The sequence below is a fragment of the Zophobas morio genome, unplaced genomic scaffold (assembly GCF_036711695.1).
Source record: "Zophobas morio isolate AGI-343-1 ecotype UQ-CSIRO unplaced genomic scaffold, CSIRO_AGI_Zmor_V1 ptg000017l, whole genome shotgun sequence".
Taxonomy (NCBI): Eukaryota; Metazoa; Arthropoda; class Insecta; order Coleoptera; family Tenebrionidae; genus Zophobas; species Zophobas morio.
The window spans coordinates 6,313,230-6,327,748 of record NW_026972122.1 but is presented as its reverse complement, the minus strand read 5'-3'; the positions used below and the strand labels follow the sequence as shown (position 1 = coordinate 6,327,748).

The 14,519-nt window shown below is 34.0% G+C and overlaps 2 protein-coding genes across 4 annotated transcripts in view; one reads left to right on the top strand and one right to left on the bottom strand.

The window, feature by feature from the left end:
* The window catches only part of LOC135130006 (mitoguardin), a 357,387-nt gene that overhangs the window by 274,146 nt on the left and 68,722 nt on the right, over positions 1-14,519 (bottom strand). The window lies entirely within an intron of this gene.
* On the top strand, positions 3,567-12,121 carry LOC135130170 (equilibrative nucleoside transporter 3-like). Of its 3 annotated transcripts, XR_010280686.1 has the most exons (9): positions 3,567-3,821; positions 3,870-4,116; positions 4,163-4,213; positions 4,267-4,695; positions 4,745-4,833; positions 4,898-5,097; positions 5,151-5,218; positions 11,298-11,540; positions 11,615-12,121. XR_010280686.1 is itself a non-coding variant. In XM_064057514.1 (7 exons), exons 1-7 carry the CDS (start codon positions 3,648-3,650, stop codon positions 5,260-5,262), a joined length of 1,302 nt encoding a protein of 433 aa, XP_063913584.1. In that variant the 5' UTR covers positions 3,567-3,647; the 3' UTR covers positions 5,263-5,442. The 3 variants fall into 3 exon arrangements, 1 of the variants encoding a protein (XP_063913584.1); XR_010280687.1 differs by lacking the exons at positions 11,298-11,540; positions 11,615-12,121 and adding an exon at positions 5,396-5,436 and having other exon boundaries at positions 5,151-5,314; XM_064057514.1 differs by lacking the exons at positions 11,298-11,540; positions 11,615-12,121 and having other exon boundaries at positions 5,151-5,442.

Below are 14,519 nucleotides of genomic sequence, written 5' to 3'. Positions count from 1 at the left end.
AAGGTTTTTGATTGGTGCAGCAGAAATAACCTCTTAATCAACAAACTTAAATGTTTTGTGATGACATTTACAAAGAAGACAAAACCGATTTTGTTTGACTATATCATGGGTGATATTGTACTAACTCGACCGGACACCATACGAGATCTAGGTATTACTTTTGATCCAAAAATGTCATTTGCTATGCATATTGGAAACATAACACAAACTGCCTTCAAGTCCCTAGGTTTTATTTTACGTAATGGTCGTGAGTTTGATGATGTAGAGACATTAAAAAGTTTGTACATTGCGTGTGTCAGGTCTCATCTTGAATATAATTCTCTTGTTTGGTCTCCCTTATACAATGTTTATATATCTATGTTGGAGCGTATTCAACGAAGGTTTCTGAAATCTGCAGCTTTCATGTTGGATGGTACTTATCCTCCAAGAGGATATCCTCAAGAAATGCTTCTTGATCGATTTAATTTATCCTCATTAGCATCAAGACGTATTGTTCACTCTATAATCTTTTTATTTAAAGTAATCCATGGGCTACAAGAGTGTCCGGTAATTCTGTTTAACATCAGGTTTAATATTAATAGACCTAACGCGCGTATTAAGAACACATTTTATCTACCTGCTTCACGGACTGATATTGGACTTGCTTCACCACTTTTTCAAATGCTGAAGAACTACACCTACATCGAAAATCAGTTGGACATATTCAACTGCACAATAGTTGACATTAAAAGACGATTTGAACATCCCATTTAGAGCAAAATAATTTCATGTTCAACCTTGTCCCGTAAATGGGTTTCTTGCCCGTTGGACATTGTAGCTTATAATAATAATATTAATAATAACCTTTTTTATGGTAATGAAATTTGTTCTAAAATATATAATAATGCATCTATATTAATAAAAATGAATCGCCGAAATGTATGTACGCTCATAACTTCAGAACGGCTGCACCGAATTGAATTTTTTACGTGTACCTTATCATCGGGACAAGGTTTATATGTAAGAAAATTTATAAAAAATGAGACGGGTAAAAGATAAAAAAATTTTAAAAATTTTGCATGGGAATCGCCACTTCGAATGAATTTTAATAGTTGGCGTTCCTGACGGACCTGTCGCCTGACTGACGTGTCGTACAAAACTATTTCTTCCGTGCGATTGTGAAAAGTATTATTGCATTTCAAGTCGTTGTTTGTTTTTCCGTAACAAAAAACGTCGTTTATTTTAAGAAAAGTGTTCGTTAAAGTGAATTTAGGTACGCATTGCGGAAGTTTCTTATTAATTTTGAACTGCCATTCTATTTACCTATGTTCACATTGTTGGTTTCGACAAAACCTCAATCTTTACTGTTATTCGAGGATTTAATTTAAAATTTTCAATATTTTAAAATTCTCAAGACAAAATTTACAGATTTGATTGACTGTGAAAATAATTCTGTGTCGTTTTATGAAGTTCATTACAGTACCGAGAAGACGACACGAAGTCAATCCGCAATGATTTATTTCATGGGTAATTCGGATATGGAAGTTGATCAGCGTTGTGCTCATAATCAACATAATCAAACATTGAAGCGAGACATTGGGTGGTATGAATAAAACTGAATAGATACTCATATTCGAAGTACGAAGTACCTACTTCATTATTACTCTTATATACCTGAGCATCTACTCTATGTACTGAGTACCTACTTGGAAACATTGTATCTCCCCGGACACAAATTGAACATCTACCTACGCGTTTTGTGAGCATTTAATCTAAAAATGAGCATCAGCGTGGCAAATGACTGAGCTGTCTGTAAAGCAGCTTAGAAAACGAGTAGGATCGTTGTAAGAGTGAATTTTGACTAAACATGGATACTTTCATGAACGTGGAACGTCGTCAAAAAGTGCATTCAGTTTGAAAAACACATTAGGAGCGGGAGTATCGAAAACTTTTCAGGTAATTAACTTTTATTCATGCATAAATTGTGCAGTGCGTTTTTTCTAACACTGGCCATAGAGATTCCCATCTCAAGATGTCTGTCTACCCCATACTAACTTATGTTTTGGTGATTCGATTTTTGCCTTGATGGTTGAACACTGTCACTGTTTTCCTTTTTTGTTGTATCGAGATGCTACTTGAGCATCAACTGGTACCTATTGAAGTATTAGCATCATCTAGAAAAACTAGAAACATTTGGATTTGATATTCGTGTAGATACTTCGTATTTCGAGTATGAGCATCTACAGAGTTGCATTGTCAAAAAATTGATCGAACGTTGTTTCAACAGAACTTCCTTCGCACCATAAGTATAATGAAACATATTCAGCATTTTTGAGTTGAGTCTTTTCTTCACACAATTTTGTGATGACCTAATCAACATTTGCGATCAACACGTATACCACCTTGGATTGGTGCAGTGTAATACTAAAAATAACTGTATTGTATTCCCAAAATTATCTGCGAAAATCGAGTGAGCCGTTCCATCAAGTTTTTGGGGGGAATAAATAAATATTGTTAACAATTACCATGCTTACAATAACTTTAAAACGTCTGCAAGATCTCAAAGTATTCATTTCTGCAACTCTTGAGTTATTCTTTAAAATAAATTGACTGATCCATACATTTTTTTGAGTCACTGTAAAAGCAAATCTAAAAAATATGAATGTAATGATAAATTACGAAAATTTACTGATGATATTTTGCACATTTTAGGTAGGATTTATTCGGCAAAATCTTGAGATGTCGTCATGAAGTTTTTGGGCTTGATAAACAGATATATTTTGATTAAAAATCTACCACGTCAAACAGTAATTTCAAGACGTCTGCAATATTTCAAAATCCAGTTTTGCAATTCTTGATTCAATCAATACAATAAATTGACTCAGTGATTAATTTTTTTGAGGCACCCCCTATAAGCAAAACTAAAACATATGGAATGGGAAATCACAAGTATAGTCTCATCCTATTTTGGATCTTTTAGATAGGATTCGTTTGCCAAAATTTTGGGTTGACGTCATCAATTTTTTGGAGGGGATAAGTATATATATTTTGAATAAAAATTTATTATGCTTATCATATGTTTAAAACACGTGCAAGATTTCAAAGCATTCGGTTTTGCAGATTCAAAATTAAATTTTAGGTGAAACGAAGTTCACGGGGTCAGCTAGTTAACAATATAATCATACTACATATTTCCTTGTCAAGACGACTTTATGGTACAACATTACATTTCTTGTGAAAACCATAAAGAGTTGCAGCAAACAAAATCAGGAAAAACAATAACAAATTTTCCGAAAAAGTAGGGTAAACACTTAAAAAATGTTTGGTTATTTTAGACAAAAAACACTAGTTCAAAGGTTTTAACGGCGAACTGCTCAATTGGCTTTTTTAAATATGCTCCAACTGATTCATTGTTTTTCAAAATTTTCATGGAAACCGACGTAAATTGATAATAAACCCTTCTGGCTCGAGTACACAACATAAGTCATCATTTTGTGAACAATTCTGAAAATTTAATAATTACTCCAACTGATACGCAAGAAATGATCCTCCGTAAAGTGTGCAGTTATCAGAGATCAGACACTTCAATCTCAATAACAATTACCTCAATTAATAGCATCTGATAGTGGTCGGACTTACAGTATTCGAGAGAAGGCAATCCCGAAAACATGGCTAACGAAATCAAAGAGAAATCAAAAGTGAGCCTAACCCTCAACATACATCCCGAAAAAAACGAAGAAACGGACGCCCCCGAAGACAAATTTTACATAGTTTACACGCTATTTTTCCTTATGGGTTTGGTTCACCTTTTGCCATGGAGTTTCTTCAATACTGCCAATGGAGTAAGTACTTCGGCTCACATAATGTATAATACGATTTTATGTTTTCAGTACTGGATGTACAAATTTAGAAATACAACCACCAATGATACTGATTCTAAATTTAGAACAACTTTGCAAGCCGAGTTTAACGCGTCGATCATGATAACACTTCAAGTTTCACAAGTGGCATTTCTGATTATTGGATTACTTTATGGCAGATTTATTTCCGTTCGAGTCAGATTTATCGGAATCCTGTCCATTATCCTATTTCTTTTTGTTGCTCTAACAGCATTCGTGAAGATTGACACTGATTCTTGTAAGTGACTGAAATTAACTTACGACTGTTACAATACAACTTTTAGGGCAAGAAGGATTCTTTGCAATGGTGATGATAATCACGTTTGGCATCAACTGTATGTCATTTTTAAAAAATCGTAACTACTTTGCTACTAAAATTATATTTTAGCCATGAATTCAGTCTTCACCATCACGCTATATACAGCAATATCCAATTTCCCTCATCATTATTTAGCTCCGTATCTCGCTGGGGGTGGAATATCCACCATCTTCACAGCACTTCTTCAGATTCTCTCATTAGCAACAGGTCTTTCAGTCCAAAACAGCGCTTCAGTGTACTTCATTTTGGGTGTTCTTGTAATAGCTTTCACCTTAATATTCGTCGTAATCACAACAAGTCGCAATCAGTTTTATCTGCACCACATGAACAATTATACAAAAAACCAAGAAGAAAAGCACGTTGGTTTCAAAGAAGGAATTCGCCTGTTTAAAAAGGTGTGGTCTCCTGTTGCTATGATGGGTCTATTCATGATTACGACCAACATGTCACCTACTACTTTGGTGGCTTCGGAAGGAGAGGGAAATGGTCTTTGGAATGGTAAGGTGTTCAAGAGATGTATTAGGATTTTTAAAAAATCTGGTTTCAGATAAATATTTTGTTCCTATAATAACTTTTCTGCTTTATGCTGTATGTGATTTAGTTGGACGGACTCTAGCTTTTAGATTTGCTCCTAAGGTAGGTTTTTGCGCGTAAAAATTTGTTGCAAATATTTCGGGTTGATTCTTGGTTATTATTTTAGAATTTGCCTGGGACTGTATGGGTACTAATCGCTTTTGTTAGAATGGCGGTAATAATTCCACTATTCATGTTGTGTAATGCTCAACCCCGACATCATTTGCCGGTAGTGTTACCTCATGATTATCAATACATTCTTGTTGTGATATCGGGGGCTATTTCTGGTGGGTATATAGTCAGTCGGTCTACATACAACACTGCAAGGTATTATGCATACATATATATAGCCTGACAATATCGACTGATTTTTTTTTTAGTTTGGTTAAACCTGAAGAACTAAAAGATGCCTATCATGTACAGATGCTGCTTATAGGAGTGGAAACAGGTATACTATCTTTCCTAACGATCGTGTCTGTCGATTTATTGTAACACTGACGTTCCCCGATGTTTTTTTTTCGTCAACAAGGAAAAGTCGAAAAAAGTAAGATGAAGATAACATCTTAATTGATTTATAATAAATCACAACACTCGTACTCTAAGAAGTACATAACTATGATTTTAGAAAAATGTATTTAAATGAAATAAAACAATGTTATCAAGAATACTCGTTTTACGGCTGCTTCGGTTATCTGATTTCGGTGTTTAGAAATATTGGAGAGGATTGGACCTATGCTACCTATTAGTTGATGAAATTTCAAGGGCTACACTACCAATAATTGTAATTTACACGTATTGAGTTAATATAGGTATATTTTGCCCATAGCACCGGTTTGTTTGATGAATGGGGCAATAGCAGTGTGTTCCATATCTAAATACGATCCACAGTATCGTAAAATCATAAATAAATACCGCTCGGTTCGGTGGTATAACTTCATTGCATTATTGTCATAAATCATACTATTGACACAGCAACGAGTATTGTATTTTTCTGTGTGGACATGATGAGTGATTGATAAGTGAAGTGGAGTGGAGTCATGTTTCCAATTTTCTGCAAAGCACAAAAAGACAGAAACCTCTGCGTAATTTGTTATAAGTTATGTTATAACAGACAAGATAAGCTTTTGTCTCTTGACTCGTTCTTTAAAAGATATCTAATTAGAAGCAATAGGCTGTAATACAGCTACGGATTTCTGACTCTTCTTTAAGTGGAACTTCATCGTAAGAAAATCAGCGGTGCATAAACAAGAACTTGATTTGCAACAGCTCATGATTACAGATGTAATAAAAGTGGGCTTACTACTTTTTATGAAATGAAGTGAGAATAAAATATTATTATACAGGGTTATGATAAAGTAATGCACAAAATTCATAAAAAGCGCAGAATTTGTTTACTCCTCATCTTTTGACGTCAAATTTGTAAAAGTTATGACGTCATCAATGATTTTCTTAAAATAGGAAGGTATAATTTTGATTGATTGATTGATGGTCTAAGAATTTCATGATGATTCTCTCTCAACGTCTCATCTACCAAACAAAGCTTTTGTGTATTTAATGTTTAATTAATACCCATAATTGTTTTTTAGAAAATGTTCGTTCAAATTGAATATTATGATTAAGCAGCCATTTTTGCATTTAACTCATTTTACTAGAAAATGTTGGTGGCTTGTCCAACTGTACTTTAATCTTTAATCTTTAATCTTTATTGATCATTCTATAGGTAAAAACCCAGTTACAGAGATCAAAGTGTACAATATAAAATACAATAGCACAATAAAATGACAGGGTATACATAATAGAGACAACAGAACGTTTCATGATTCCACAACACTTAAAGCGGCACGAGCATGATTTAAAATCGAATTTATTGAGTCATGGTGTACATCACAATCTTGACAAAGAACGTTGTATGTGGACATCAATACTGCTACTGGAGCTTTGACTGCTACATTGGTACGGCTGTAAGAGAGCTTGAACAACGGAGCGTAACTCTGTCCAGGACGAGAAACATTAAACCGAAGGGAACCCAAGATAAAGGGGCAATCAATTTTACCATGAGCTAACTTATATAGGAAACGCAAGACTGTTAACATTCTTCGAGTTTCTAGAGAAGAAAATTGAAATCTATTCAAGAGAATATTGTAATCGATGCCACGTACAGGATAAGCACCGTCCATTCTGAAGGCGAGAAATTTTAAAAAACGTCGTTGCACTTTTTCAATGGACATATTATATGTTCTATAGATGGGGTACCAGATCAACGCACCATATTCAAGGTGAGGTCGCACCAATGAGCAAAACAGGGTATTCAAAATGGTCAAATTGGTAAAATTTCGACAGTTTCTATATATAAAACCGTAGATTTTGAATGCCTTATTGATAGCATTAAATATATGCTCTTTAAACATAAGTTGAGCATCAAACAGGATACCTAGATCTTTGAAATTGAAATTGCGGTGTAATACTGTTTCTTCAATTGAATATGGGTATATATTGTAATTGAGTTTTTTTGTAAAGGATACAATACTGCATTTAGATAAATTTAGGCGAAGACTAAAAACTACACCACTTGGATAGAACATTGAGACAATTTTGTAATGTGACACAGTCAGCAATTGACACGATTTCCATGAAGATCTTTAAATCGTCAGCGAAGAGCAATTAATTACAGGGTTCCAGCGCGTCAGTAATATCATTGATGTACATTAGAAATAAAAGGGGTCCAAGGTTGGATCCTTGGGGGACACCTGATGTTGAGACAAAAACTATAGATTTAAATTTACGATGTGCAACTTATTGGCGCCTATTGAGAAGATAAGATTTCAGAAGAGCAAGAAGAGAGTTAGAGAAAGCAAAGGTTTCAAGTTTCTTAAGCAGGACGTAGTGATCAGTTTGATCGAAGGCCTTCTGAAAATCCGTATATATAACATCAACTTGACTATTTCTATCTAGCGCATTAGAAGCGAACTGAGAGAAACATGCTAGATTAGTAATGGTGGATTTTCCTTACATAAACCCATGCTGATATTCAGAAATATAATTTTTAACAGAAGTATAAATACGAGCATACAAGATGCTCTCAAATACTTTGGAAAAATTGCATAAGATGGATATGGGCCTATAGTTTGTGACTTGGGAGGGATCCCCTTTCTTTAGTACCGGACAGATTTGTGCCAATTTCCAGATATTAGGAAATGTAGATGACTTCAACATAATATTAAAGATATCTGAAAGCGGTTTAGAGAGAACATGGGCACAATCTTTTAATAAAAAACTTGGGATGCTGTCAGGTCCAGAAGTCATAGAGTTCTTCATACGCTTCAATTCTCCAATAATTTCATCTTCAGATATATATGTAACCGATACTGTGTTGTTAACCTTCGTGAAAATAACATCGTCTGTGAGAGGTGAAGGGTCAATAAAACACTTTCGAAGTAATCAGCAAAGGAGTTAACAATAATATTAGGATCAGAGTTGCATTCATCGTTGTAAAACATTGTACCGAGAATACGCGTAACATCTCTCTTTGAGCGGACAAAGGACCAAAACTTTTTTGGATCCAGGGTAATGTTCTTTTCCATCTGCAATAGGTTTTCGATATATGCGTTAGTGATGAGTTTCTTAGCATCAGATCTAAGTTTCCGAAACTGGTCATGAAAGTACAGTTTATGAGTCTTCACATATTTTCTACGCATGACCGATTTGAGTCGAAGACATTTTATAATTTCTTTGTGGAACCAAGGAGGGTATATGCGTCGTGTTTTCTTGGAAGAGCCAACTTTGGGCACGCACAAATCAAATAGAGAATATAAGACAGTGTACATGTGTTCACAGGCGTCATCGACATTGCTAAAATTGTATATATTGGACCAGTCATAATTTAATAATAAGTCATAAAGGCAAGGAAAATCAGCTTTTCTAAAATTAAAACCAGCGTCATCAGAGTTAAAACAGAAATTGCTACTTTTCTTGCAAGGCACCAAATCAATATGGAATAATAATGTAGGATGAAGTGGATCTTCTGGTACCAGGAAAAAATCAGATCTCTAAACGGTGCAGGGAAACGTAGAAAATATAAGGTCAAGCAAACTGTCGTAGTTATTCAGAATATGATTATATTGGCAGAAGCCGCAAAATGATAGAAAGTTATTAAGGCAGTGACTGAAGTTATTGTTTAATTCGGATCCAACTTAGGAGTATTAAAATCACCTACGAAGAGAACAAGATTGTTATGGATTTGATCAAGACTGCTAACGAGATCAAAGAAATCCACATAATCAGTAATAGATACAGATGGAGGGATATAAACAGTAAAGATAAAAAAATGCAAGTAATTGGAGAGAAAGATTTCAATTCCCACAAAGTCGATCGATGGAATAGCGTTGGTAATATTGGAAACGTCAACTGTACAAATTGTACAACACGAAAACTTGTTATTGGTGGCAATCAAAACTCCGCCACCACTGGCAGCACCCAGATGTTTATACTTTCGATCACAGCGAAAGATGCAATAGTTCTGAATTTACAACGTCCTCATGCAACCATGTTTCAGTAAGAATTAAAACGTCGACCTCGTCAACACAAGATAATAAGTTGTTAGAAAATGAGTCAAATTTGGAGTTTAAGCCTCTAACATTCTGATATAAAAAGCTCAGAGTCCTAGTGGTGAAAGTACTATTAAGTGAAGTGTTTTGAATTAGAGAATTGGATACCGTTAGACGTTAAACTAAGTTATTTTTATTTAAAATTTGGGAACACAGACGAACCGACTCGAAAAAACTGAGGTTTACCATGCATAGAAGTTGAATTATTGATTGGAGTGGTAAATATTTCATTTCTAGGAGCTGAAGTATAATGTTGGGATTTTATCAGAGAAATAGGTGCAGTATTTAGGGCATCAACATTGCCTCGAGACAAGTAATTAACAAGAGAAAATATTATAGTTCTCTTAGTAGCGTCATTGATGGAAATATGAGATTGAAACTGTTTAAATATAAATTTATTTGCATCAAGGAAAAATATATTATTATGCGTATTGGATATTGCAATTTTATGTAATTGACAATTAATCTCATATGCAAATTTGTTTAAGACGGGACGATCTGGCGAAAAAATGGATAACCAATAAGAATAATCTTAGTATTTTTAAATTTGTCAGAAGCTAAGTCGTTGAAGATATCATGATTCAGTATTTTGCCACTCGATACTTCTACATCTCCGCCAAATATCATAACGAAGTCTTGACAGTGAACCGTCGAAATGTTATCGGCAACTATCTTTTCAAAAGATGCATTGGGCTTGATTATGGAAGAAACGTCGTATTCATTGTGTGATAGATATTCGTTGAGTAATTTGACACAATTACGTCCCTTACCATCAGCCAGTAAAATAATTTTACGTCGATTAAATAGTTGGGTCTTGGGCAGATACGGTTTATGAGTTTCAGAGGGTGTACAAGCAGGTGTTTGGTTAGTAGAAATTGACCCTAAGTTGGTTTTAAAAATAGTATCTACCACAGGCTTAAAACCATCAAATTCTTGTCTAACAGACGTCGTAATAGATGATTTTAGATCATCACGTAAATTCTCAAATAACATGGATACGCGTTCCTCAACTTCATCTAAAATATGTTTAACAGAATCTCCTTGAAGGACTTCTTCAATTCATCAAGTTCCGCTCTAAGAAACTCGTTTTGTTCACGCAGGAGTGTGATCGTCGTATTTTCAAGGTCAATTTTACTGGATTTATCACATCGAGGACAGGAGTTAATTGAATTTACATCATCAGCAATTAACGAATAATTTTTGAAGGTACGCAAACAGCTCAAATGAAATACATTCTTACATTTAGTACAAGTTGTAGAATTAACCACCAAACTCTTACATTTACAACAAACAGAATTCATTATGTATACAAAAAGAATAATTTTTGAAAATTAAATTTTGGATTAAAAGATTAAAAGACGGGGACACACACTTCACCCCTACGGTGCTTTTCGTGGGGACTTATTAAAGAAACAGACAAGAAAGCAACGGAGAGGTTATGATGTGTAAGATCAAAACAGATGTTAAGAGGTTAAAAAAGGACCCGACAATTAGCAAGCAAATAAAAACTTACAATGAAAAACCAGTTTTTTACACGAGAAAAGAAAACTCAAGTTTCACTAACATTACTTTAAATATTAAGGAATAAACAGTACTAATTACGATAACAGTAATAAGTTCACTTGTATCACACACCACGGTTGTTGGTTTTCATAAAATGAAAACCAACTGAATGATATGGTGCGTTGTCCATAACGACCATACATTTTTGTTCAACTTAGTCAAAGCAGGAATAAGTTGATTAACCATCTAATTTTGAAAAAGCGTCCCGTCCTTTGTTTTGTGATAATTTCTATCACAGTTTTTGGAATTTAATAAAAAGTTACAACCACCTAAAAACCAAAATTGACTAGCTGCGTGTAAAATTTTTTAATTTTGATTGGATTACTTTTTAAATCTAATTCGTGCACCCAACGATTTCAGTTTGTCCAACGTGGAGAAAAAATTGCATGGCTCATTTTTGTCTACAAACATTTTGACGATTTATAGCTTACAATACGTGTTGGATCTACTGAATTTAGGATTACAAAAATCTGGATATTTCACGTTTTTCCACAGTAGGAACAATTTTACATAAATAATGTGTTGGTTGCTAACGCACGCCCACTAGAGATGAAGTAAACCGATCCATGCAGGAAGCATCTTCTGAGCAATATCTTGATAAAGGTAATGAGAAAATTATACATACATACATAAATATACTATAAATACATATGCGGAGTGTTTGTTTTACATTTCAGGTTGTTTCTATGACTGAGACAGCTGGTTGTCGTCAACAGGATTTAAATGGTATGATGTGCAAGATACTGGCCCATGTCTATTGACTATATACTATTCCTTACACTAAAATAAATCAGAAAAGCGTGTTTACTGTTATCAATAAAGTTGAAGTCGTTCCGAAGGTACACAGCTATCTAAAAATTTGAACACAAATGCTGTTTATGGAATGCAGAAGCGGTAAATGTAAATAATGGTCATTTTTGAAAAGACATACTGGAGTCGAAATAGCTGAAAACTATATTGAAGATTCATTCCATCCAAGGAAAATAGAAAAGTTAGCTTGCGTGATACAAGAAGCTCAGAACTTTACAGAAACGTAAAAATGTGTCAACAAGCATTTTAAATGTTCATTATGGTACTTACTTGGTACTTAAAACACGATCAAAGATGGCCATGGATTTTTGAAGATTTGTCTTATCAGATTACCGTCAATTTGAAAGTTTGAGTTGAAAATGCAACAATCAAAGACAAAGTTTAAAAAATCCATAGCTGCCTTTGATCGTGTTTTTATTGGTCTCCCGGATACAATGTAGTGTTAAATTAATCATTACTTTTAAGGTCATATTTCACTAAATAAGAATAAACCTTTGTATGCTTAGTCCGGAAAAATTCGAAATGTAACCCAAAATACACATTCATGGGTGTCATGTATAATTTTATAATAATTAAGAACACCTGTCAGAGTTTTGACAAAAATCGCTTGAAATTTTTTGTCTGTTGATTGTAATGTCAATTTCTCAATAGGTATAGATCATATTTCTAAAGAAGAAATTCTGGTTATCTTAAATCATTGTAAAAATTCATTTACCGCAGGAAGTGACGGCATCCCTATCTTTTTCCTGAAAAATACTGGCTCAGTATTAGTTAAACCGCTATTTCACATATTCAATCTTATCCTTAAAACATCATCTTTCCCTTCTATTTGGAAAAAATCCATTACTTGTCTCATATTTAAAAAGGCAGACGTTAGGTTGATTCAAAACTATCGTCCAATATCTCTTCTGTGTAACTTCGCGAAAGTATTAGAAACCATTTTATATAAACGAATATATACCTCTGTTAAGTAGTCAATTGCGCCCTTCAGAAGGCCTTTGTTCAAATTGATCACTTTATTTTACTCAAAAAATTGCGCTTGATGGGATTTTCTAACTCTATGGTACAATTATTTTCTTCTTATTTGATTGGTCGTTAGCAGTGTGTGCGCTATCAAAGCCATCTGTCGAAATCATCGGTACCAACATCTGGTGTTCCGCAAGGATCTAATTTGGGTCCGTTACTATTTTTAATATTTATTAATGATCTCTTAATATCCTAAAGTGGATTGTCATGTCCTTCACACGAAAATTAAAACCTATCGTCTTCACATATGCTATGGGAACTTCGAAGCTTAAAAGAACAGATATCTGTAAAGATCTCGGTGTCATGTACGATATGAAACTTAGCTTTGTAAACCCTATACAGGATACCGTTGCCAAAGCATTCAAAACCTATGGATTCATCTATAGAAATTGCAAAGAGTTCACGAACATTCGGTCTTTATCAGCTCTATACTATTCTCCAGTTCGTTCCAGGCTGGAATATTGTGCGTGCGTATGGTCTCCGATTTACGAAATACATATTACTCATGCTGAATCTGTTCAGAGGAAATTTCTGAATTTTTGAAGCTATATTGTTGATGGGACATATCCCCCACGTGGCATTGATCAGGCCTTGTTACTTAAAAGATTTCAGTTGAAGTGATCACTCAAAACCCGTAGAATATCATGCGGCATTTTGTTTTCATGGAAACTTTTGAACAATCGTGTATACTGCTCCTCGCTTCTAGGAAAGATCAACTTTTTAGTCCCCGAGAACTCATCATGCTCGTCAAGTTTTTACGTTTTTTTCAAAAATGAAATTCCCATTATGTATTCGTATTACCTCCCTTACGCAAATTTCGAGCCATTCTCGTCACTTCTGGCTCCATTTCTTCGATAACTTAAACAGTTTTTCCAGAATCGTCCATTGAAATCTCGCAATTTTTAAAAATTAAAAAAAAAAATTGAATTTCACACCGAATTTTCGGAATATATTGCTCCGTTACCATAAACATGCTATATTTTTGGAATCAGCGCGTCGGATATTCTTATATCTCTGAATTTTTTCAGAGTACTTGTCAAGATAAGACTGATTTTGGCAAATGACATATTCTCTAAGAAAATAAGGGAGGGTGGGCGGGGGGCTAGTACTTGCCAAGATAAGACTGATTTTGGCAGATGACTTATTCTGCTAAGAAAATAAAGGCTGGGTGGGTTGGGTTAGCACTTGCTAAAAATTAAAAAAATTAAAAATCAAAAAATGACAAATTGAAAAATCGGACAAATGAGAAATCGGAAAATTGTACAATTGTATAATCGGAAAATCAAAAACTGAAATATCGAAAAATTGAAAAAATAATTCTTATAAAATCGGATTCGAAGTTCCAGTTTTCAGTTTTTTTTAGTTTTTAGATTTTTCAACTTTTCAATATTTCATTTGATAATTTGTTTGACAATTTTGCAGTTTTTAATTCCAATCTTTTGATTTTTCAACTTTTAACTTCACAATTTTTGAATCTTTTGATTTTTAATTTTTCAAGTTCTCAAGTAAAAATTTTTCCTTTTCACGATTTGTCATTTTTCGATTTTTTAACTAAAAGAACAAATTTATTCGAACAAAATTTTCAGATGTTTTAAAGTTACGGTAAACATGGTAAATCGCTGATCAAAACTACTTTTTATTTCCTTACAAAAACTAGTACTTGTTAAGATAAGACTGATTTTGGCAGATGACCCACTCTTCAAAGAAAATGAAGGGTGGGTGGGCGGGGCTAGTACTTTTTTTTTA